The sequence below is a fragment of the Bombus huntii genome, chromosome 14 (genome assembly GCF_024542735.1).
Source record: "Bombus huntii isolate Logan2020A chromosome 14, iyBomHunt1.1, whole genome shotgun sequence".
Classification (NCBI taxonomy): domain Eukaryota; kingdom Metazoa; phylum Arthropoda; class Insecta; order Hymenoptera; family Apidae; genus Bombus; species Bombus huntii.
In genome coordinates this window covers 3,977,459-4,002,478 of record NC_066251.1, presented here as the reverse complement: position 1 = coordinate 4,002,478, position 25,020 = coordinate 3,977,459, and the positions used below count along the sequence as shown (strand labels likewise).

At 39.9% G+C, this 25,020-nt stretch overlaps 1 protein-coding gene across 1 annotated transcript in view; it reads left to right on the top strand.

The window, feature by feature from the left end:
• Positions 1-562: 562 nt before the first annotated feature.
• The window catches only part of LOC126873529 (zinc finger protein rotund-like), a 245,940-nt gene continuing 221,482 nt past the window's right edge, over positions 563-25,020 (top strand). Inside the window, exon 1 of the mRNA XM_050634496.1 lies at positions 563-2,448. Within this exon, the coding sequence (XP_050490453.1) occupies positions 2,272-2,448 (177 nt within the window). The 5' untranslated portion in view covers positions 563-2,271. The remainder of the gene's footprint in view (positions 2,449-25,020) is intronic.

The window sequence follows — 25,020 nt, the reverse complement described above, 5'->3', positions numbered from 1 at the left end:
GATAATTGAGTGTTGTCTAGATAATTTCAAACCTTTATTATTATACCTTCCTTTAAAGGAAAATACTTCTGGTATACGTGAAATCGATGAATTATAATATTTTTTTTTATAGAAAATTAGATACTTCCTTGTTATAGAACACTGTTAAGGATAGTTGTACCTATATATTCTAGATAATTTGCTAGGCTTTTATTATTACACGTTTGCCACTCTCCTTTAAAGCTTTAAGGTTTCCATTAAAAAGAATTTTAAACAATATTGCAACAACCGCCAATATACTGTAACAATAATACATATTCAGCGACAGGAGCGACAAGGAAGGAGCTAATAGGAAAGAGAAGGGGTTAATAAGAGAGAGAGAAAACCCGCCCGTTCCCCCACACTGCCTCCTAATCCCACCGCGGCGGCTCGTTACCCCCACCTTAATCCACGCAGCACGAGCGACTCGCGATGTATCGCGAGGGGCAGAGCCGAGGGCGGCCGAATGAAACCGAGGGCGGCCGAACGGTTGTTCGAATCGCGACTCCCGCGTCAGTGCTGCAACCGCGTCCGCGGTCCACGGTTCACGATTTCCGGGCCCCGCCGGTTCTGTTTTTTCCTCGCTCGTCGCAACACCAGAAAAAAAGAAACGTACGATCAAAGGGTGGTCTCCGTTTTCCAGGAGGAGACGCGTGCTACCTGAGCACCGAGGGAAGTTGGTCGATCGACAGAAGAAACGAGAGGAAGCCGGCGAGAAAAAATCTCGGTCGCTTTTCCGGTGGCATCGTTTTCCCGCCACTTTTCATCGCCGGTAAGATGGCCGCGGTTGCGATACCACCCTCCCTGCGGATTTGGGCGTTCGAATCTCTGACACAGTGAGCCAAGACGATCATTGAGACGAAGTGTACTGCAACGAGGAAGAGTAGAAGAATACTTGAAGAACAGGTGAATGGTTTCGAGTTACTGTTATCATGAAATGCAGCAGCCTCGATGCATGGACCGTTGTACAGGAGGTGGTTGTCGTTTCGACGGTAAGCCGGTAGGGTCTTCGAGGAATCTCGCGAGTCATCCTGCGCTTCCTGGCACTCGAGGAACGCGATCATGGAACGTACGAGCGTATATACTGTGCTGAAGCATACCGTGCGAGCTTTTAACCTATAAAGAGTGACAGTCGATGTTGACGCGTTGAGGAGGAGTGCGATGACAGTGGGGAGCGGAGTCCAGCTGTCGACGGAGCCGATCACGGGGACGTCATCAGAGAACGTAAATTAAATAAAAGTGCAGTTTTGTCCGAAGTGCAATATTACGAATACCGCGACTAATTATTACAATATTTGTGCAATAATCTCCACGTTCGATCGAGACTTTTCGCGAGAAAAGTGCGAATCGATTGTGTATACGCGTACGTGTGACATCGAGAAAGAAAGAAAAAGACAGATATAAAGGGACATATAAGTAGAATAGAGAAAAAGGATAGTAGATAATAATCTAGTCATCGACCGAGAAACGATATTTTTAAGGTAAACGGTTTTCGCTAGTAGAGACTCGATCGAAGGCCGCGAGCCAATCACGCACAACGCAGGAGAGAGAGAGATAGGACGGCGAAAACATTAGGCCAGTGCGGTTCACCCTTGACGCCGTCTGTAACCGACACGGTGTGTTTACATCGTGCACGAAGTTATCCACAGTTTCGGTTCGGTTGTTCACAGCGTAACACGTAGTGTTACAATGGCAAATTAAATATACGCGATTATATATATCATATATATCGAAACAGTGCGTCTCATAATATCAAGTATCGCGTGTTGGAATCGAAAATTCCCATAACGCGTGAAGTAACCGAGATGCGTGGAAAAGGGACGCGACACTCTATATCGGAGTCCAGTGAATTTTCTTAGATACTTCTTAGAAGATACACTTGCTAGTAATTGTGTAGCTTTGAGAAGCTACTGTTTTCTACATATAGAGGAAGAGAAACTAAGGAAGAAGGGAGAAGCTGTACTTATTATCCGTATTTCTGGTTTCGAGAAGAAACAGACGGAGAAAAGGAGAGAGAAGAAAGGCGACGATTATCAGCGTTGGTAGAAATCTACGTGGATCAGGTTGCATCTGAAAACGGTCGGAGGTAAAAATCGGTATCGGAAGTGCGGCCAAGTGCTCGCAGTGACGTAAGAAGGAACCGTGGCGCCTCGGGACTATTCTACGGTGCCAGACGAATTTTTGATCGAGCGAAATCGTGTGTTTGGACGCGGATACGCAATCAGGTGACTGTATAAGGTGTTCTAGTGAGAAATGTATCCGTGGTATCGGGACAGCGTTGCCGCGGCGGCGGCAGCCGGCCTCGGAGGACCCGTCGGAGTCGTTGGTTCCGGGTTCTGCTCCACCGGCCCAGGACAAGGCGGCACCACTATCAAAACCGAGACCGGATATTCGGATTGCATGCTGGCCCTCGACTATGTCCAGAGTAAGGTAAGTTCAATCAATTTTCATATAATATTATATTTCTCTTTTCTTTTAAGTACTTGTTCTACCTTTTTTTTTTTCAAATAGTAGAAACTCCGATTTCCTATGGTTGACCCCCTGAGCGTGGAATTCCCTCGTTGTTTATAGAGGGGTTTTAATGATTTAGTAGAAATTAGCGTGTAATATTTAGTAGAGATTCTTTCTTAGAAATGGCGGTGAAGTTATGCAATATTTTTTCATTATGGACACACGATGGAAACAGTAAGATATATATATAGATAGAGTTCTTAATTGTGTATGGAATTATCTGTTCTATCGTTAATAGAACGTTTTAAATGAATCAGTAATTTTACATCGATTAAATTATAAAATACCGTTTCTGTATGAACATTGAATAAATACAGTAAAAATATGCAGAATTTGTTCTTAATCGAGGACTTCGATAGAAGCTGTACGTTCTAATGTTGCAGTGACACGCGTTGATAATTATACAACGTTTCTTTATGAAAATAGGAAAATAGGATAGACATATAGAGTGGTTCTTATTAATATTTGAATAGGATTGTACTTGAGCTATTATTGCTCTCTATATTTAATCGTAATTGAGCGAACAAGAGGGTAAATTAGCAGAAGAAACTATAGCTTACTCACAACTTGAGATTTCTTTTCTGAAGAATATAAAGGATAAATAAATATAGAAAATTTGCCTATCCTTTCTTTTTCTTACGTTTTAGAATTCTCGCTGTGTTTACTTTTTAGATGTGTTTCGATACGAAAGTCCAGGACTTTAACCTATTGTTTCTTCGTAGTGGAAAGTAGTTATGAAGCTGAGGCAACGTACCGATGTTGATGTTGATGTTGCTCGTTTCCTAGAAAATCAGAGCGTCTCTCGAACCTTTATCTCTAATCTGCAACAATATAATAACACGACACAGCAAATTAGTTTAGGTAATAAATATTCACAGGCAAATATTCTTCCTGAATTTTATTATTCATTCAGAACGTGCGTAATTTTATACATAGAATTTTATTAAACCTTCGTAAAGCATCGAGAGTCGATCGAACGAGTAATTTTTAATTGCTATAAAAATCGAAAATTTTCAACTTGTATATTCAATCGTGCTTTGCACAGAATAAATGAATGAATTCCACGCTCAAAGGGTTGACCATTCGCAGATGAGTTAGCCGATGGAAGAGAAGCCAAAAATTGGGCGTAATCGGTGAGAATTGAATAATAGTAGGTTTCAAACAAGATTCTGAATGAAACAACCCTTCTTAAGCTTTCCTGTTTCACGCGTTAACTCATCTGCTTGGTTTTTATCAGCCACGCTTTTGGAGCAAGGTTTTTAACAGCATAAAGAAATTCTTGGAACATACGTTCTTTTTCGAGCACCTGTTATTATTCAACTCCAAACGGTGTTTATATACATACATTTAGAATTATAGCATCGATAAATTACTACAGGCAAGGGAATTTTAATTTCAGATTGTTAATTTGATAATTTGTTGCCTATCAACGCTGCAAGCCGTAGAAAAAACAATAGTTTTAGAAAATTAATTAATCGCAATTAGCGAGATCGATGAACGTGTACAATGATCAATCGTATCGCGATAACGAGATAACAAATTTCTAATAACGAACGAATTAATTATTAATACGAATAACTGGAACGGGTGGAAATTTTTAATTTGCCGGATAAAATAAAATCCGAGATTATTAACAGTTTGTGAAAAGGAACGACTAATATATTCTACCAAGCAGAGTCAATTTTATTTCATATTTTCGAAACTAAAGAAATATTCAGACATTATAAACATCACTTTATAAACACACATATAAAATACAATATGATCGTATTTTCTTAAGAGAACGATGTTTAACATTTCCTGCACACCTTGTCTCTTACATTCCTATCAATTACCTAAAACAATTTAACGATTCTCTACAAATTCATACGAATTCTGACATCTATTGTATTGTCCCTTTTTTTGAAAAGTTATCCGCTATACGGTCAAAGTCGGTTTGTTTGTCCATCGGTTGCTTTGTTTTTGTTTCACCTTAGTTCGATACCTCTTCGATTTACATTCTTTGTTCGAAAACAGACGTATCGCTGGCAGGAAGCGAATTCGCTCGCTTTTGGTTTCTCCGTATAAACAGTATGGTTGATTCCACGTTTGATTTATTAAGAGGCGATGCTGCGAATCGCTATGGAATCTGTGCGTTTCATTTTTCCCGTTACTGAGCGCAATATCGTTTCTCGGTAACGAATTCCCATACCAAGGTGCTTGTGCAATCGCGAAGAAACGAAGGGCAGGCATATACAAGGGAAATCCATCGTTTCGTTGTCGAAGCTAGCGGAATGTTTCACATTGTTCAGGAATCCTCGATTCGAATACTCGGCTCTTGTATCGATAAATTGTCTCGTTAGATATTGTACGCTGTGCCTTCTTTGTTATTCGGAAATATCCCGTACGAATGTTTGGAGAAACATTTTAATGTTATTGTTTCTTTCCTGTAGAGAGATAGCTGCTTCTTCATGTTGAATGAATTTTAGAGAACATTGGGAAATTTCGCGCTCGTTTCTTTCTTTTTCTGTGAAAGGTACTTTCTTGTTCTCAATACTATGTTGTCGAAACACTTGGCATCGTTGTGAAAAAATTTCTCTAGTAAGTCTGGTAGTTTGACACTTTTCAAAGGATCGGTCAAGCTTTGCAAGTAGAATACTCCTGAAAATGTGTGAATCGTTCGTTCAGAACTTCGCAGAGTAACAGAAAATTTGCCATTAGCTTCCTTCTCCTATTACAATTATCTTTTCCTGTCGAATTTTATCTTCTAAAGGTATAGCGAATTGTCATTAACATTTTGTATGCATATTACTTGTGAATCGATCGAATATGAATATTCTTGAGTCTTCTGAATCGCTCAGAACGATACAAAACTTGCCGATAGATTTCCTCTTTTCATTTTGCACGTGGAATTTTAGTTTCTTTAAAGTATAACGAATTAGCATTAACAAATTTTGCGTGCATCGTACTCCAAGACGAATCGTTCGAGCATCCGAAATGATATACCGTTGAGGACGTGTAAATCGTTGGTCGGAAATTACAGCGTTCTGACGCTAAAAACAGTAAAATCGATGGTACGATGAAACGTTAAAATGAATGGAAGCAACGCTTTCAGTGCATGAATTCATTTGGTCGCAGAAAACGTGATTATCTCAGAGGCGTTATACAGTGTAAATCAAACGCAATTAGAAAATCAATAGCCATTTTCTAAATTGAAGTATTGGAACTTCTCTTTGCAAGTACTGCAAGTTGCTCTTAAATCATCCAGATTACACTGCACTCGATAAAGTAGCTACGATAGTTTCCAACTAATTCGCGTTATAGTTTATTCTAGTGCCTATAATTCTTATTCCGTCGCTGAAGTCCTTTCCTTTTAGTTATCCTTCGAACATAAATTTTAATACAAGCATCAAACAGTGATTTATTTGAACGTCCTGTTTAACGAAACGAGTACACTGCTTTGTGACCAGCGTTCCCAAGGAGAATTTATTCATCTTTCTTCCAATTTACTTTTCATCGAAGCTTCGTATTTTCTGATTAAATAGACAACCTTAGAGTTCTTTTACAAGAAGGTTATAGCACAGTTGAAAAAGGTTTGAACGAAAATCTGATGAATTTTTCAACGGATCGTAAGCTCGATCGTTGCGAACGTCGTTTCACTTAAAAGTTGTATTTCTAGATATTATTTTGCTTATCACTGGATATAAAAGAAAATGTCTCTTCGATCGAAAGCAATTTTGAATTTCGCTGCACGAAGTTAGAAACAATTTTTGCTACCTAAATACTCGCGCGAATGTTTCCAGAAATTTGGAGCTTCGATGTTTATTATCGTTTCGCTTTGGAGCCTTCGCGTCGAATGAATTTCGCAGGACGTTAGAAAATATTTATCCTGCGTGGTAGTTGTACGCCTTTATCCTTCCCGTGGGAACGAGTAACCATAATCAACCTGTAATTTATTTCCTCGTGGCCGAAGAAAAATCCGGTTGGAGAGGAGTCTCCAAAAAAATAGGAGCGCGAAAATTATGCATCGTTCATTAAGTTTCTGTTTGAAAGTTTGAGCCGGTCTTGCGACGTTTCACGAAATAACACGGGGTCGTTCACCCTCTCGGTTTCTTTCCCTGATGTGTCGCGCACCGTTGAAAAAAAGAAAGAAAAAAAAGAAAAAAAAAGCGGGGACGACTCGCGTCCAGTTTTTACCATTCGCAAATTATCGTGCTGCCCGAGACAATAATGGCATTGTACGTCTTCGAAGACGAAGATTAATATCGAGATTATCACGCGGTAGCAGTGAACCTGATACTTCGAATGTTAATCGCCGGACATTCATCGCGTTGCACCGAGTTCCGCGTGCTATTTTGCATCATTCCGCTGGAATGAATGATTGCGCCGTTTCTGTAATTAATGTCGTACAATATGCAGACGACAGAAACGCCGTGAAATGTTTCTGGATCGCGGCTGATAGGCAACTATTTTCCATCCTCATCGCTCCAGTCTTCCGCTTTGGCATTTTTCATCTTCTGAAATAGACAAATTTGGAGGACTTGTAGTTTTTCTTTTCTTCCGATTAGATCTGTCGTACGTACAAACCGCTTGGACGTTTCGAGATTCGTATGTGACGTGCGATGTAAATATTCGGATATTCGAGGATTTTCATGGCGAACGGTCGCACACGAACCGATAGCGAAATTTATAGAAACTTGATGAAGATAAACGTATTTGCAAATGTACACATCGTACATGAAAGTTTAAATATTCGAAGATTTCTGCGAACGATAACGCGGAAATTAACTCACAGCGACGTTTATAAATAGAACGGACGAAAAGATTAGAATATCTTAATTGATAGATTTACGCAGGATGTAGGAAGCAAAATTCTAAATGTAGCGTTCGGAGATGTCTATAAAGAATCGCAAGACAGAAATAGCAATGTAAAACCGATTATAGAATGGTTACATAAAGAATAGAATATCTTAAGCCTTTTATTCTCACGCTGTGACTACATTTTCCGACGATATATATTTAGAATCAGATAGATCGCGAATTGTTCGTAGAATTACAGATAAGTTCTATCTCGTTTGTAAATAATTTGTCCCCTTTCTCCACACGAAAATGATTTAACGACTCGTTTAGTTATCGTCACGATGAAAGATTTCGCCAGAAGAACGAAAAGCCAAGAATTAGAATATTCCAAGCTTCCTAACGCGAGAGACAAGAACAACATTAATTCCCAACGACTTCCTCAAAATAATTCCTCAAATTATCCTTCGATTTATTCCACCGAATTTATCGCAAATAAACGGAATCACCGTCAAACTGAAATGTTATACAAATTAAAAGCATAATTCCTATATCTTGGAAAGATAAGAAGAACTCGTAGAAAGGATCTTTCATTGGGAAGAAAAGAGAAAAAGTATGTGTAGCCGGTCTATCAATTACCCAACCGTGTTGCCCGCGAATTCTTCCACTTTCCGTCAACGATTCCGCAAACGTGAAAAGAAGTATTCGAAAAGAAGGTGTTCGCCACACTCTATGGACAGCGTTGTTCACGGCTGAGGTGGTTCGATCGCCGTCGAACACGATGCTCGTGTCGTCGATTCGCCAGCTACTTTGTAATTAATCGATTCGCCTATGTACTATCGCAGGATTTTTTCGCTTGTTGCACGTTGTTGTTGAAAAACGTCTGTGCAACCGGTAACTGTAGTAAGAAAATAATCCGGCGTGTCAACCTGTGAAAATGATTTGCCGGTAAAAAGTTGCGAACGATCCTTCGCAGTTAGCTCGGTTGCATACGGTTTTTCGCCTGACCAACTAGAAAGCGGCCATTTTTTCTCCATTTTTTCTCCGATAGGAATGTAACGGTATGTGGAGAGCAGGAGTCGTGGAAATTGATTAGAAGCGGACTTGGAATTTGCACGGATCTTTGTTGCTCCTTCGCTTTTTACGAGACCTGAAAAGATCGACGAAGGTGTTGCCACCGGCTGATACAATGGAAGGTCACTTTATTGAAGGATTTTTATCCTTTCTTGCATCTCTAATACTTTCCATCTGGCTTTTCGCTATTTTGCTATCGTTTTATGAAAAATATCGACGGAATTGTAATATGGAACTAGTGAACGTTACTTAAAAAATAATATTCTCGTTGTTGAATGTACGAAGATTTTCACGAGTAAGATTTTTATCTCCTTTTGTACCTTTTAACCGGTTTATACATTTCGCTATTTTCTATCTGGCTTTCATATTTTTATTATTATTTCGTGGAAAAATTGGCGAACGTTGAACGCTAGCGAATTTCATTTAGAAGATAATATCCTTGTTATAATTTCCCTGTTCTCCTATGCATGAAGGATAAATATTTCATATCGAATGTGAATAAAAGCCAGAATATCGCCAGGATGCACTTTACCCCGTCGTTGGATCGTGCGCTTAAAAAATAATTATACGGTTTCGCGTGAAGTGCAGTGTCGCTGGAATAGATTCAATTCGTTAAGGTAACACAATGATTTTTATTATAGCACAGACGCATAATTAGCTTTAATGTCGATCTAACGCGATCGTTAATAATTAACGACGATAATTAAATACCGGCAACATTGATTGTATTCTATTATCGATCATAATTCCAAATAATTAATCGATTTAAATGATCGACAGATAACACCTTTACGTCGCACTTTTTTCTGCCCGCGCCTTTACGTTCAATGATTTTCTTTGCCGATATTTTATGAACAGAACGTTTCTTTTGTCCTTTTTCTCCTATCGATTCTGTGCTTAAACAACGCTTCAATTAACGTATTTGGTGGCAAAAGAAAGAAAAAAAAAAAGGTGTAAATTGCTGTGAAGTCTCTCCGTTTTCCTTTTGCGAGCGGTTTACAAGAAATCTCCGTGAAGTGACAAAAACCAATACAATGTTGTAATTCTAAACGATGTTTCTTTTTTGTACGTTGAAAAAAAGAGTTAATAACGCATATGTAACAGTTTTTAATAGAGCATGTTTTCCTACTTCAGTTTGATTTTTTTCCTCTCCCTCTGTTTATCGTGACAGTCGTACGAGCGCGATTAAGAGTTAATTTTGGAGCGGAGCTTTTTTGCATAGGCAGCGCGGGTAATTACTTTTTCTGACTTGTTCTAATTAACAGTTACGGCTGTTATTAATTCATAGGTATATAAATATATCGATATTACAAGTTTTATGCACGGTTTTCACTATGAATTATATAATTCAATAATTTCTTTAAGTTTCCCGATATAATTTTTTTCAATACAAAGGAAGAATTTGTTCGATCCGAAGACCATGAATATTCACGAGGCAGAGAATTATCTTCTTGATGTTCATCGAAACAGACACCGAGTTTCCGTTTATTATTAGGTTGTGCGAAAAGTTTCTTTCGTTTCGTAAGGTGATAACAGATGAGCAACAATTTCTGTTTTATACTATTTTTATTTCTATTATTATGTTCGTGCATAATTCAATAAACTAATGCAAAACAAAAAGCATTGTGCATGTATTATTTCCTTATAAAACGAAAGAAACTTTTCGGACAATTCACAGCATAGAGAATTTTAACCTAACGATATGCTTTTTTTTTATTTCTGTTCGTTCGTTGCTCGTAACGTAAATGCTCGCGCGTCGTGAAATTACCTGCGACGATGGAATGGCAAGAAAAATTAGGAAATCGAGCGAAACTGGGTTAAACCGCGCGCCGTTTGAATCAAGAATTACGAAACGCGTTGCGTCTTTCGCGCATCCTGCAGCTCGTTTTAGCAAACAAACTTTCTTTTCCCTTTCGTCAAGCACGCTCATTAAAGTCCTTCTTCCCTACCAAGTTGTTGCAAGTAGTCGCTTACTACTTAATTACGTGCACAGGATTTGCGCGGCGTTCAAGTCTCTTCAAAAATAATTTCTTTCGCGATAATCCCCCGTCTTTTACAAATAATTCTCCATACCGTTATTTTCTTCATTATTTTTTGGTTTTTGTTTTTGCTAAATGATAAATCTAATTTTTCTTCTACGACGTATTTTCTGACTTCGTACGAAGGGAGCATTCGCAGTACAAGACAAGAAGCAAATATTAGGTTGTTCGAAAAATTCCTTTCGTTTTATGAGGAAATAATAAACGCACAACTTTTCTTTTAGATTATTTTGTCGAATTACGTACGATCCATTTTGTGCTGTTGAGATAAACAACGCGACATTTCACAGACTTGGTTTCACGTTTGTTGTAAAAAACACGTTTGCGAAAGAAAGACACTTTTTTGGACAACCTAATACATATTCAGAGTGCTGGAAGAATATCAATATTCTTACTATGTTCTTTTATCGAGATTATTAAAATTATAATATCGATCATTTCAATGCTGAGAAATTTTCTCAACTGGAAGGAAGACTATTCGTACTAAACAATAAGAAAAGCAACTGTATTTTCTAAATATTGAAATGTCATAATTCTCAATTTTCTCAATCTGTGTGAAAAGATAAGGAGCAAGTATAGTTCCCAAACTCTAGAAGCTATAGAGCTAATTTTATTAATTACTGGGATTAACTCTAGAGCTAATTTTATTAATTACTGGGATTAACTTTCCTAACGTTAATCACAAAATTTTCAGCCTAATTTTCCTTGCCTTAAATTAAATCATACCTGTCTATATCGCGAGATAAAAAGAAATAAACTCTTACGGATAACACGTGCTGTATCTGGAATAAATTCTTTCTTCAAGAAATAAGATCGATTTTCCAAAAAAAAAAAAAAAAAAAAAAAAAAAGAGAAAATAGATGAAGTTTGTCACGTACGTTCACGGTGCGTGGATTCTCAGTTCGTAGGTTAATTGAATAAAGGCGACGAGAGATGAATTCGTATCTCCCCGGTTGCAACGTATAATTGCCAGGCTAGTTAGCCGCCCTTTGTCTGTTTCTTTTTTAATTATGTATATTATGTATCCCGTTGCGAGCCTCTTGCTTCGTTTAGGTCTCTCTGCTAGCCTTCTCCATTCGCGTTCGCACTCGCCCGAGCTTCCACGGCTCGTGGCTCGCACTTGAACCGCGCTCGGAGATGAATTTAATGCGAACGATTACCGGGAAAACGCGATGACAGCAGATTATGAGAATAATTACGGTGTAACGTGTGCGCACCGGGTCATAAGGCCGTGACTAATTGCCATGCTTACGGGCAATCGTTCCCCGTGATCTCCGGTCAACGTTGAATTCTCATATTTTTATGATAATGGCGGCTATCGATAGCGGTTAAACTCTACGATCGCCGCACTCTCTGATTCTTTGCCTATTCTTTGCTTCCTTTCCGTGTCTCCTTATCCTTGCTTTTTTTTAATTTTTTTCTTTTTTTCTTTCGATAATTAAATCATTGTGTCTCGGTTCTCACTCGACGTTTTATTCAGAGATCTCACTTTTATTATCGAGAATCACGCGTTTACGTATGACGTTTATGTTTTGGCGTCTTCGTTAGACGTCTTAGTTGATCTACTTGGATATATTTTTGTTACGCTGATTTCCAATATTTCATATTCCAAGTGCAGCCGTGAAAAATGGAAGGAGAAGACTGTAAAGAATCGCGGAGCACGAAACTGTAAATTCATCAGCAACGACTGAGATTGATCGTTTTATTCTCGTGTTAAATACATGTTCAGCGTTGTTTAAATATCCTTTGAAAAATGACACATCATTTTACGTAGGTATGTAGCCCGAAGCTGTTTTGAAATAGTTAATTGTTGGACTATGTCAAGTGAACTGTCAATCTACTCGGATAAATATTCATAAATATGTTTCTGATTTATCATGCGTCAATTGCGTCAGCGACTTAAATGTATTTCTTTTTTTTTCAAAAAGTAATAGCCAAAAGAAACAGCAACATTACTTGGCCATGATCGTTAAATGAACTTATCACACGTACGAAACTATTTCAAAGTCAGAACTTACGCGGATGTAGTGGTGATCGCACTAACTAACACAAATATATAAGACATTGATACTGAAACAGAGAAATCGATGAAAAATGACAATTTCGATGGCGAAAAATTTACCTTCCGAGGATCTTATCTTGATCATCGTCACGTAGAAGATCTAGTAGTTGTTACTAATAGGAATGAGAGATGGACGTATGTGAAGACGAAGGTAGAAAAGAGAAGAGAGGAGCATAGAGACCGAACGAAAGAGAACTTCATTGGCTCCACGGTCGGAGCTGACTGACAAAAAGCCTCTGAAAGTGCAACGTGCAACCAATTTCCCCTTCGTCCTGTCTCACCACTTTTCCGCTCGGCGACCGTAAGTGCGATCATTCCTGGTACCACGAAGCGGAAAGCTCGACATTAGTCGCCGTTTTTACTAAGCTTTTCGTCCCCCTTAGCCGTTTTTGGTCTTATCACGATGCTATCTTGCGAAAACTTCTTGGCTTTTTACTTCATCCTTGTTCTCCCTTTCGATCATTTCACCTGGATCTTGCTGGATTATCGAACTTGCCTCTGTCGAATTTTCTGCCTTCTCGAGTTGCTCGATCGTCTCTGCTTGATAAATTCCTCGCGTACGACATAATGCGTGCGTACATATGGAAAATTACTGATCTATAATTTACTACGAAGTGCCTGTGGAAAGAATGTAATAGCCGTATGTAATAATGCAATGTATGTAATAAACTGTATGTAATAATAATTTCAGATAATAGTTAAATTATAGTAAATTATAGATAAGTAATTTTATGTATATCCGAGTTATAGTAAATTACTTTTTATGCATACGTTGGGCGAGTCTGTGATACTTTTAAATAATAGCTAGATTATAGTAAATCATAGATAAATAATTTTTTTAGCCAATGATATTAAAAGTAACTATCTGTAAACAACATCGTACACACGTAGAATTTATTGCAGAAAAACGATTGTACATTATTGATACGCAGTTTTCCTTACGTTCGAAAGACATCGATAATTTGATGCAAACGTATGCAAACGTGGCAGCTTTGAAACATTATAGACACTGCTAGTTTGCATATTATCGCAAAAAATCAATTATCGTTTGCAAAATAACTCTAGTTACGCGAATTAATTAATATTTTTTACTACCATCTTTGTTTTGCAATGTAGATTAATATTTCCAGAAATAAGAAATCGAGATGGATTAGAAGAATTCTTGTTCGTAGAAAAAAAAAGAAAAAGAATGGACAGTTTCGTTATCCAGCGGCAGGTTGGCCATGTCGACGACCTCCGGAAGCTGGAAAACTCGTGGGACTGTCTGGCTTAGCTCGCCGTAAAAGGAAATTAAAGGGATCGAGACGCGTTCATTAATTCTCATAAATCTGAATGAAATTAACTGGCCGTGTTGATTTTTCCGCTTGGAAAATCTCTGTCGGCGGCTTAGATGGGGGCGGAGAATGCGGCTCGTTTAGCTAATTGTAAGAAAAACACCGTATTAACGTGGAGTTGCAGGCACGCGGAAGTGGTGGCCGTTTCCTCCGATGAAATTCGCCTCCCGTGAATCCTGCGAAATTCATACGTGTGTATTAAATATCTTTTTCGCCACTTTTTTTCTACATACAACGATCTTCGCGATTGTTTTCCTTCGTCCAGCGTTTTAGTGAACTTTGGACGTCTTTGTTGCGCGAACGACGCGATGAAACTTTTTCGAAAATGAAATAAGTAACGTCGGTGGATAAATTATTGCGAGATTGCGGAATTAATTATAATAAATTTTTATATCGCCCCGAGCTCGAGAGTTTGTCTAAAATTATGCAGCGTTAATGCAAAGCTATTTGTTTTCTTGCTGTAATTTATCTAATTTGTCTACAATATATTTAAGAGAAATTGAGCACAGTCGGCAATGTGGCGAGAAGATTCGAAAAACGCAATTTACTATTTTCTACACAGCGTATATCGTAACGAATTTTGATAAATCAATTCACAAATAATGCAATTCGAGGTACGATGAGTTTTGTAAAATATATATATGAGTTTTGTAAATATATATAAATTTTGTTACTTCGTCTTCTTATTGGAATAACCAGCTTTTCACAACGTTGTGTACAATTTTTGGTGAAAATACCAGAATCCCCTTATCCCGATATTCCCAAATGTGCTTTCGTTACGACTTGGAAAATATTCACATTCCTCCAAGAGTAGGAAACTTGCGAACAATTCTATCACTTTACGAAAATAACAATTGTTGCTGCAGTATCGCCGACATCGAATGACCCGATCGTATCAACCTATAGTATCGGATTGGCAACTAAGTGATTGCGGATTTGTCAATACCACCTAATGACAAAATCCGCAATCACTTAGTTGTCAACCCAATAGATTCAGCTGCAGTAGATTCAGCCACGGTACATTCAGCCACAGTAGATTCGTCCATTCGAACGTTTCCAATTAGAAACCATCGACTCTCTTCTCTAAAGAAAATAATTTCAAACAATTTTAATCGTCGTTGTACGTCGCACAGCTACGAGGAAAAGCTAGCGGAGTCTTTCAACGGCCAGTAAAAGTCTCTTGTAAATCAACCTCGACGAAGGCTGTTTCGCAAACGGCAAAAGTGATCTACTCGGCGCAGAAATGCAGGGAACGTGGTCGTCCGCGAGTGTCGAGCCGCAAATTCCATAATTCCCAGTGAAATTCCGCGGACGACGATTGATCGTTGAAAACTTTTAAAGACGCGTACCAAGGCGTGTGCAGCGTCGTGTAAAAGAACAGGCGCGATGTCGTAGGCGTTAGAACACGAATCGAATGGTTTCGCAGGCCAGTGAGATTTTTCAAGTTGAAGGCGGCCATTGGCGACCGGTGGTCCCCCGTAAAAGGCCGCTGCTGGGCCCAGCCAGCTTTCCAAATTTGGCGGTCGCGAGGGCCTTTTTGCCCGGTCCGTTGCAAAAATGGCCGTGAAGCCGAGTCACTCGTGCTCCTCCCTCGTACGAGAGCCACGGCTAAGTTCAAGGCGCGACGATTTTTATCCCTTTCCCGCGGCCGAGCGATTTTTATCCGTGGGACGCGGATGTCGACATTAAAGTCGCCACGGCTCGCTTTAATTTACGAATTTGCCACTTTTTGTCTTCCTGTTCCGCGCGTCGCTGTTAAATTGTCGCATACGAAACGCCGTTTTCTCTCGCAAATTAATCATTTCCAATAAATATGTTAATAAATGTCGGGATTATTTTTTGATAATGACAGCGGCATGTTTTTACCGATTGCGATGGCGACGAATTTAAAGTTTGCGATTTTCACGCATCTGATAGTTGCACGCAGCGTTTGGGTCGCTCTATGCGTGAGCGAGGTACCTCGGTGTCTGAATACGTTCTTATTCCACTGGGTTAACTTCTTGCGCGTTATCACGATCGGTTCTGTAATTCCAGCGTTAAACAAAAGAAGATCAACGTTGATACTTTCCCTATTTAAGGTTTCTAAGTCCTGTTCATTTAGAATTTGTAGCGTCGGAATTCGTCGAAGCGGAATCGGTGCCTCTTCTTTCGCCGCGCCAATCAATCCATTGACTGCCAATTTTTATACAATCCTATAATGCTACGTTTCGTGCGATGCAGCAACTTTTAAAAACGCTTAACCACATTCTTCCTTACCTAAAAAAAAAAAAAAAGAAAGTCATCATTAGAGAATTACTATCGACGCTACGAAGTCTCTTCTTGCAATCCCTAATGACTTCTCGTTCTCTCCATACCTGCTCTTCGCCATCTACGTAAAACTCTTCACCAAGATCATCCTACCGCTCTTCGCCTATGCTTACGACCACCTACAACCCCTACGACACGTACAACCCCTATTGTTCCATGCACAAAGACCCTTCGACCGCAAACCAATTAACGTCAAAGCGAAGCAAAAAGACGAGAAAGAAAAACAGAAGAAAAAATAAAAGGAAGAAAGAGAATGCGTTTCCATGCGAGCTCCGATAGAAAGGCCAACAAAGAGACGTGGAAACATCATCGAGAGTGGAGCCTGGTCAAGATGAAGAAGCGAAGCCGGTGGCTGGGAGAGGGTTGCGCGAGAAGAAGGTAGCCCAGGGTGAAAAAAGAAGAAGCGTGGAAGAGGACGAAGAGAGTGCGCGAGAAAGGTGAGGTCGGAGCGTGCGCGTCGAGTGGAGGACGCGTTTCATCCTCTCTGTTGGATCTCGGTGTTCCCTCTCCATCGTGCTGCGGAATATTCTCTCCTCGTCTTTCCCTCGGTACGGCTTGGTCGCGGGTTCACCAGGTAGCACGTCCTCCGATTGGTGGGCGTGAACGCAGGTGCGCGTGGGTGGGGGAGGCGTGGTGCATGGTTGCCATTGGCCCACGGTCACCTAGGCAGACCTAACCGGGACCGGAAGTGGGAGTCGTGACGAGGAACAAGAAGAGAGGGTTCACCGGCGGCGGCGGCGGCTCCTCCACTTGGACACCGGGGCAAAAACGATATCGCATCTCGCGTAAGGGGCCGACAAAAAGCTGCCAGGTGGCATTTCGCCTTACCTTCAGGGTTACTGCCTCTTGCACGCGAACACACGACAGCGAAATGCACCGGATACCCTGCGTCGCTGGGACGATCAGGGGAGCAGACGCGCGGAGACCATTTCTTTTCTTTTCTTTTTTTTTTTTCTTTTTTCGCTGGGGTGGTTTCTCGAGCTTACAGCGCCGGTCAGGATCCAGAAGGGATGAAAGGAACGTGATCTCTAGATACCGCGGTTTCGATTAGTTTATACGCGAATTTTCGCGCAACGAAGATGCGTAGGACGAGCAGAGTCGATTTGGACAGATCGGTTTTCCATTAGTCGGCTCTTGTCGTTGCAGATGCGTCGGAGTTTGGGAGGAGACGATGGATGCTGAAAATCGATGTAACGGGGCTTGAGCGGTGGGTTGGCTTCGATTCGATCGCTGATTTTTTTTCCAATTTCGATAACATTGTTAAGTTTGAAAGTACGCGCGCGCGTGAGAAAAATGTACAGGTAAAATGCAGAGGTATCGAAGATTGGAGTAACGAGGATCGAATGCCAGAGTCTTGAATCGAATAGTCGATTTATACAATTCAGATGCATCTGATAGCTTTTAAATTGGACGGAAGAGCGCGTAGAATACGTAGCAGTCTATGAACCGTTTCGATATGTAAAAACGACTGAATCTTGGGCGAGATGGTGTGAACGGAAGAATTGAAATTTATCCATTAGGGACGAGGTTAATGTGCTCTTTTAACATGCGGCGTTTTCATCGAATGCAAAGAAACTTTGTAAATTTCTCGTTGCGTTTCTCATAGTCGATCGGAACCAAAAAGCTATCTTAGGAATTTTCAATAATTTCAACAGTCCAACTACCGTAATAAATATGCTACAAAAAAATAATTACAACGAAAGCAATACGATGAAAACGAGCAGCCAGCCATATAGGTAATTACGCTTGTGTGTGAATCAAAGTTGAAAAACGGCCGTGTATTTTTTCAAATTGCGAGAAAACTAAAATTCGTCGTTCTCAGAGGTTCGATAGTTGTACGTAGCGTTAACTGGCGGAGGAATCGACTATGTTTGGATCATGCTAATTGCGAGCCCGATTCTAGTGTCTGATTACGAACAGTCTTATACCACTGGCTGACTAAATTCCAGTTAGAACGAAATTCCTGCACGCTATTAGATACAGACCATTATCGTTTCCACGAATGGCGATAAATTATTAACAAAGACCAGCGTAGTTACCAACGCAACGGTAGAAAATGCAAAGCGAATTTCTAATTCCTCATACGCGCTACGTTTCTTGGAAATGGTTTTCTATTTCGAGAACCATCAACGAATTTGCATTCGCTCGAAAACTCTTCCTTCTAATTAGTCTTATTACTCGTGCGTTTATTTAAATATGGTATAATAGCTTTCTTTCTAACGATTACTTATATTTTCTTTTCTTTTCGGGACACAAAGAAGGTAGAAAGGAAACCGATGGCTCACGATCGTTTGTTAGATGGCGAAACTTTGAAACGGCAGCAACGTAGAAAAAGGTGGTTTCGATGTGTGAAAATTAGAACAAGTGGACTTTGTCCGGGATACGTCGACACAAAGACTCTTTATCGCTAGTAAAAATTTCATCTTCGTAGATTTATCGCTCGTTGCCTCGGTAGCAATGATTAATAATCTCGTAAAATCAATTCCCGGGATTTATACGAGGCTATAAACGTGTCTTCTAGACTGGCAGAAAAAAATGAAACCCTAATCGACAAGCAGTTAATTTTATTTAGCGCTTTAATTAGTCGATGCACCGTACAAAGAAACCCAATTAGGCCTTTGCTTTTTCATTTTTCCTGTGTCTCGTCTCGTTACCACTCGACCCGAGATTAATTTTCCTCTCGAAAGATGCCTCTTGTATTGTCACTTTCGACTAAGAATCGAATCAATTTTAGTGGAAAAATATCACTTTATGTCTATCGATTATTCGAAGAATAATTTTCCTTTTCTATATTTGCGAGACGATTTTCTACTTGGAAACGAGTAACTGTAGGTTTCAGTGATATTTATATCGATTTAGATGGAAGTATACACGCGGCTTAGGAAATAATATATGTAGGCTATAAAAAGTTAAAATGATTAGGGAAACGATCTCCTAATTCGATCAGCGATTGAAGTACAAAAACAATGTTTCAAGCTGCTTAACAAAATTTACCACATGCTGCTGCAATTCAACTGTGACTAAAATTTTTCTTCGTAAAATTTCAACGATTCCGATGAAACTGTTCCAATTGTTTCGAGCAGCGCAATTTCTCACTCGATGAATATCACGAAACGTAAAATTTGGGAAAATTGTGGCACTAAAATTGACACAGATGAAAATTCTACTCTGCTCGCGTTTACGTCAATTAATCAAAAATTCACTGAAATATTAAATTTTACAAATCTGTAAGTCGTCTAACATAATCGAACCTGAAAGATTATTATCCTCTTTCGAAGCTTCGTATTACCCAAGTGTTAACTTAATTTCAAACTTACACGAAAATTATATGAAAAATAATTGTTTCACACACGTGTCACGTTTATCGCTACTTTTCGAAATCCTTCGACTTGCTCCGCTACCAAAAAACCCTCCGACTGCAACAAGCAGAATGTTAATTCGCATAATAACCATTTACACGGTTTATATACCTCGGTATAGCCAGTGTCACTAAATTTCCTAGCCCGGGGCAATAAATATCGCGTCAGAAACAATTCGAGAGCCGTGTTTCCCTTATCTGCCTGTTGGCCGGTCTCTCGTGCAAACTTTTAATTGGATCGAATGAGAAAGAACGGGGCGTAGTCGTATGGACGGTGGAGAAGGACGGTGTTTGCTTGGTCGCGAACTTGCCTCCGCTCGTTATTACGAAAAAGAAACACGGTATACAGAGAGTTTGTGGGTGAGATGAGGAGGGGCGATATTCTGCGTGCATTCCAGCGACGTCGACGCCGAGTTTCTAGGATTGATGGACGGAAACGCGAGAAGAATGGCAGCGAAGTCGTCGTTGTCGGTCTTCTGGGGTCGTTGACAGTCGGACAGATGCGTGTGCACCACACCAGGGCCGTAGAAAGAATTTGAAACATTGCCACGGATTTCATCGCGATCTTGCAGCAATTGTTATTTTCTCGCCGGCCAGTGGCGAGTTATTAGTCACGAATGGCCCGCGAATCGATCCTTCATGGAGCAAGTGGAACGCTTATTTCGTCCTCTTTAGTGGCTTAGAAAAACGATCGCTGGGTAGATTGATGTTTCCTCGAGTCGAATGTGCAGAATCGTAGGCAAATCTTGAGCAACACGGTTATTTCATTCTATTTTAGCGAATATTTTATTGTACTTGCTGAGACCGAGATTTAGGATTTTCACGGTGATTGTATTTTAGCGTATTGAACATTTTTAGCGTCTTACGTATTAGGTAAAATGAGACCTACGCATAGATAGACACTCGTGTCCAAGTCAGAATTTTAGGAAAACGATCGCTGGGTAGATCGATGTTTCCCCGAGTCGAATGTGCAGAATCGTAGGCAAATCACAAATAATACGGTCATTCGGTCTGATTGTAGTGAAAATTGTATCGTACTTATATAGAAACTTGGGATTTCTACGGTGATTGTATTTTATGGTATCGAAGATCGTAAAATATTTTAGGCTGAAGCTTGGAATAAAATATTTCAATCACGTACGTGTACGATATTTCCTCCATCGTGATTTGTCGTTCGACATTTCATAGATCGTATGCTATTTTCTAGAAAATCGTGTAATACTGTCGGAAATTGTGAGAAAAGAAAGCTTTACGTACGAGAATTATCACGCGAAGATTGTTACAATTTCCGATCGAGTAATACAAAAATCTTCTCTGTAATACAGCTGGTGCATCACTCAACAATTACCTACATTTTGATTCCTTTGAAGTTTCCAAAATTTTGTCAACGTATCGTTTCATTGCCATTTGGTTGCTCGTCAAAGTATCAAAACCTCCGGTTAAGAAGTTCGAAACGTTTGTCACAAGTGTCTCTTATAATCTGCGGAATACCTCGCAGGTAAATTCTTTTGGAGATATCGTAAATTCCAAACTCGTAAAAGCAAAGTGTCTTCTTTGCAACTGTCCGGCAAAAAGTGTCAAAAAATTGCGGATGAATTATCTTCCAGTCTTTGTTACTACGATCTTCAAAGTAGCGCTGTATCGCGATTATAACGCCAGACGTTGAAGCGTTACCATTCGACGATGTAATAATTTTTTTATTTCCAAGGAAATAGACGAGATAAGTTTCCCTAGCTGTTTCTTAATTACACTGTCTGGGTAAATCTAATAATGCCAGCCTCGAGGCTATACTTATACAATAACACCCCCGACAGTATCGTCTCACGAGCAGCAATGAAAAGCTGTCGACAGTGTGGACGAGGTATAAGTTACGCGCGCGATACATCGTGGGACCTCGAAGCCCTCCGACAATGGAGGGTAGAGAGCGAAAAAGAAACATGAATAAACATCAGACGCACATGTTTCTCTGTCGTTGGTATCGCGTTGTGTAATTGCGGATTGCCATAAGAGAAACATTTTTCGCAATTAACCAGACGGTGTATAGTTTCGTTTGGATTAGAAGATGTAGTCATCGAATAAATGTTAGCGGAGGTAATTGTAATAATGGCCACATAATTTGAATAAGACCAGGGAAAATGACTAACGCGGCATAAAAGAGGAAAATTGTGAGAACCGAGTTTTCATACGTTTGTTTTTTTCTATGTAACGTCATGTGATTTGCAGATTATGCGTCCGCATCAACGTAGGTAATACGAAAATTGTACCTTGTTCAAAGTTGAAAATTTCCGTAGAAAAAGAAACACCAGTTACGAACAATCATAATCTTTAATTACTTGCAATCTACTTACTTTGTACATTTATCATCGTACCACTTTATCGCGTTACTGTTCTACTTCGTTGATGCCTATTTGCATAGCAATTGTTAGTTAATATCTAAATGCCGATCAGTCAGGACTACTTGAAAACTTGTACCTTCGTGAACGAACGAAATTTCAATTATTTCAAGTACGATGGAAACGTTCGTTTCTTATCCTTATAGCTGAAGGAAGTCAGGTATTCTAATTGATCCAATGTTCTAATTGATCATCCACGGTGCTGGCTAGCGTCGTGATGCCTAACGGGGCAGAATCGAAGGTGCACGGTAGCCCCTAACCACGGTAACTCAATTAAACACCGGGTCGCGTTAATTATCGTGGATGGCGGCAGGAATTTATCACCGAGCAGCCGCAAGGATTTTGACACGGTCTATTTACCGCTTGCGTAGAGCGAAAGAGAAGGAGATAAAATGGGTGGAAGGAGACCTGTTGTAGTTCCTCTCAATTCGGCGGATCGTACCGCTTCACGTTCGGTCAGGTATTAATTAATTAGATAATTAATCGTGTAATGGGTTTAATTGGGTCCTGTTAAGTGTCAGCGTGCTCCCTTGGCGCGTAATCTCCGCTCTGGCATCTCGTGGCTTTGTCCACATGTGTAGCAGAGAGGAACACGATGCGACGAAGCCACCATCTCGTTGTCCAGGTAAAACAGGCAGGTAAACCGAGCTGGCCGGGCTCTGCTCTCCCCGGGAAGTTGTTAAGATTACAGATAAGGATACGGAGATTTCGCAGATCCGATATCCGTTGATAAGCGAGCATGCACCGCATGTAAACGGAGATACCACTATCTTCTGCTGCTCTTGTTTCTTCTCGTTGTCCACCATTCGGCCTTTCCCAGTTTTCGCCATCCTTTTCGTGTCCCGTTTGGTTACCTCGATGTGCGCGTCAAACTGATCAGATGGATACTTTCTGCCACTTCTGGGCCAATCTTGTTCGCGTTAATGAGAGTCTTGTTCACGTTGGCGCGAGTTCAAGCAGAGGAATATCATTTTTCGACGTACAAGAGGAACTGTAAGGAACCGTTTTAGGTCCCTTTGCGTGTTGCGATTCTTCGGAGAGTTCAGATTTGTTGAGCTTTTGAATTCGAGATCCTGGCACTTTCGAGTTCTGCAATATTAAAGCGTCGAGTCGGTATTTCGCAGTGTCTAGGATCTTCCGAATTTTGAAACATCGTAGACTAGGAATTATTGAGATTTTTGATTTCTAGAAAAATCTCGAATCGTCGAATACCGAAATGTCGCGGATTCTGGAACTTTAGAGTCTCGGTACCTTAGGATTTTTGGGATCTACAGAATTCTCGAATCTGAAAAATTTAGAATCCTGGATTATTAAGATACAAGATTCTCAGGATGGTAATAATCTGCCGATCTTTTAATTCATTGTATCTTCAGCTCCGATAATTCCTTCTGAATCGATAGAGCAAGTATCGATTTCAGTATCGGTATATGAAAGAACGAAAAAGATATTATTTCGAACGAAAGAGTAGAGAAACGTCAAAAGCACGTGTTCGAGGATCAGCTCGAGATGCGGCTGAGATGTCTCGTTGGCGTGTGAGATTCGATTGTACTCTCAGTCCACTCCACGTGATTCAGGTTTCACGCAAGAGAGACTGAGATAAGGCGAAAGGGAGAGCAGGAGAGAAGATGAGAGAGGCGTGCGTGTACCATCGAAGCTTCGTTCTCGAGAACGTCAAAACGGTTCTGCGTTTTGCCGTGGCGTGGCGTTAGCAGCCGCGCGATTATGCAAGCGGATTCGAACGGGGATTTAGCCTTTCCGATTACTAATTTCCATCGCTATCTTTCGCACACACTTTCGACTACGCGTATATTCTGTAAATTCCGAAGATATAATTTTCTCCCTTTGGTATATTAAAAAAAAAAAAAAAAAATAATAATGGAAATTACTTTAAGATTATTTTTGAGGAAATTTATTACGAGTTTGAAGCGAATTATTATGGAAATAGAATTTTATACGGAATGGTTAATTTCGTTTTTGTTACTGCTTTTAGTGCTTCAATTATAACGATGATAATTGTTAAATACATAGCTTTTATAGAATTTTATCCAGCAACACCTGTTGCTTTTTCCAAGAGTCAGTGTTACTTTTAAAAACGGTGGAATATATTTTTCATCTCCTAATTCGCTTATTCGTAATCAACGACGCTATAACATACAGTTAGAATGATTTGCAACAAACCTTTGTTAGCGTACGCAATTCCTTGACGAATTGTTGCCTTGACGTATCAATAGGCAACAATGCATACATTATTTTTTGTCCGAAAAAATAATTCTTTCTTTAATTTTAATTCTTTTAACTTGCCGATTGTCGAAGCTTGGCAATTGAAAATGCGCGACAACGAATCGATAATTATTTCTTTTCTCTGGCGTGATAAATTTATTCGTGAAAAGCTTGAGAAAATCCTTTGGCCAAGGAAGCAACAATTTCTACTTTACAGTTTTTGCATTCTGACATCGCTCGTAAAGGCAGAGTAAATATCTAAGAGAACGAACGAGCTTGAAAGAGAACTAAACGGTTCTCTATTGGAGGTACTATATGGTGCGGATGTTAGGGCAGTTAGGGCAGTTGAAGCTGCAGTTTGTTGGTGCAGCATCGCAGAAGTTACGACTCCATTAAGAAGGGTTCTGCTGATTTTTTCGACTTCATTTCGGATCGCATAAAACAAGCTATTTAAAATGCAAGGGCGTAGCAACGCGAAGGATAATCGTTGGTCTCTCGTGATTGGTCGAAACATAAGACAGAGGAGAAGTTGGCTTTTTTTTTTTCTTTTCTTCTTCTTTTCGTTCGCTGGTTTCATCAAGTTAATTGCTTCATCCGAAATTAATTGCCTTCTTTTATTACGCGATTGCTCTCGATTTTGTTGAAGCAATAAATTTTGCTCTTTAATCGCCAGAGAATTTTTATTTCTCTCCTTTCTCCTTCTTTTCGACCCGTCTCTTGTGTTCGCCTTCATTTTTTCCACGATCACCGCGTTTCCCTACCAACAGTTTCATATCGACGATAGAAACGTCGTTATCCGACGAGAGGAAAAAAGAAGAAACATCCGCATCGCTGTGTAAAAAGAGGAATTACTGTTAGGCCCGTAGATGGAAGAAACAACGTCATTGCTCCGTGTGAATACGGTTTTTACGAAGATGACGACTCTATT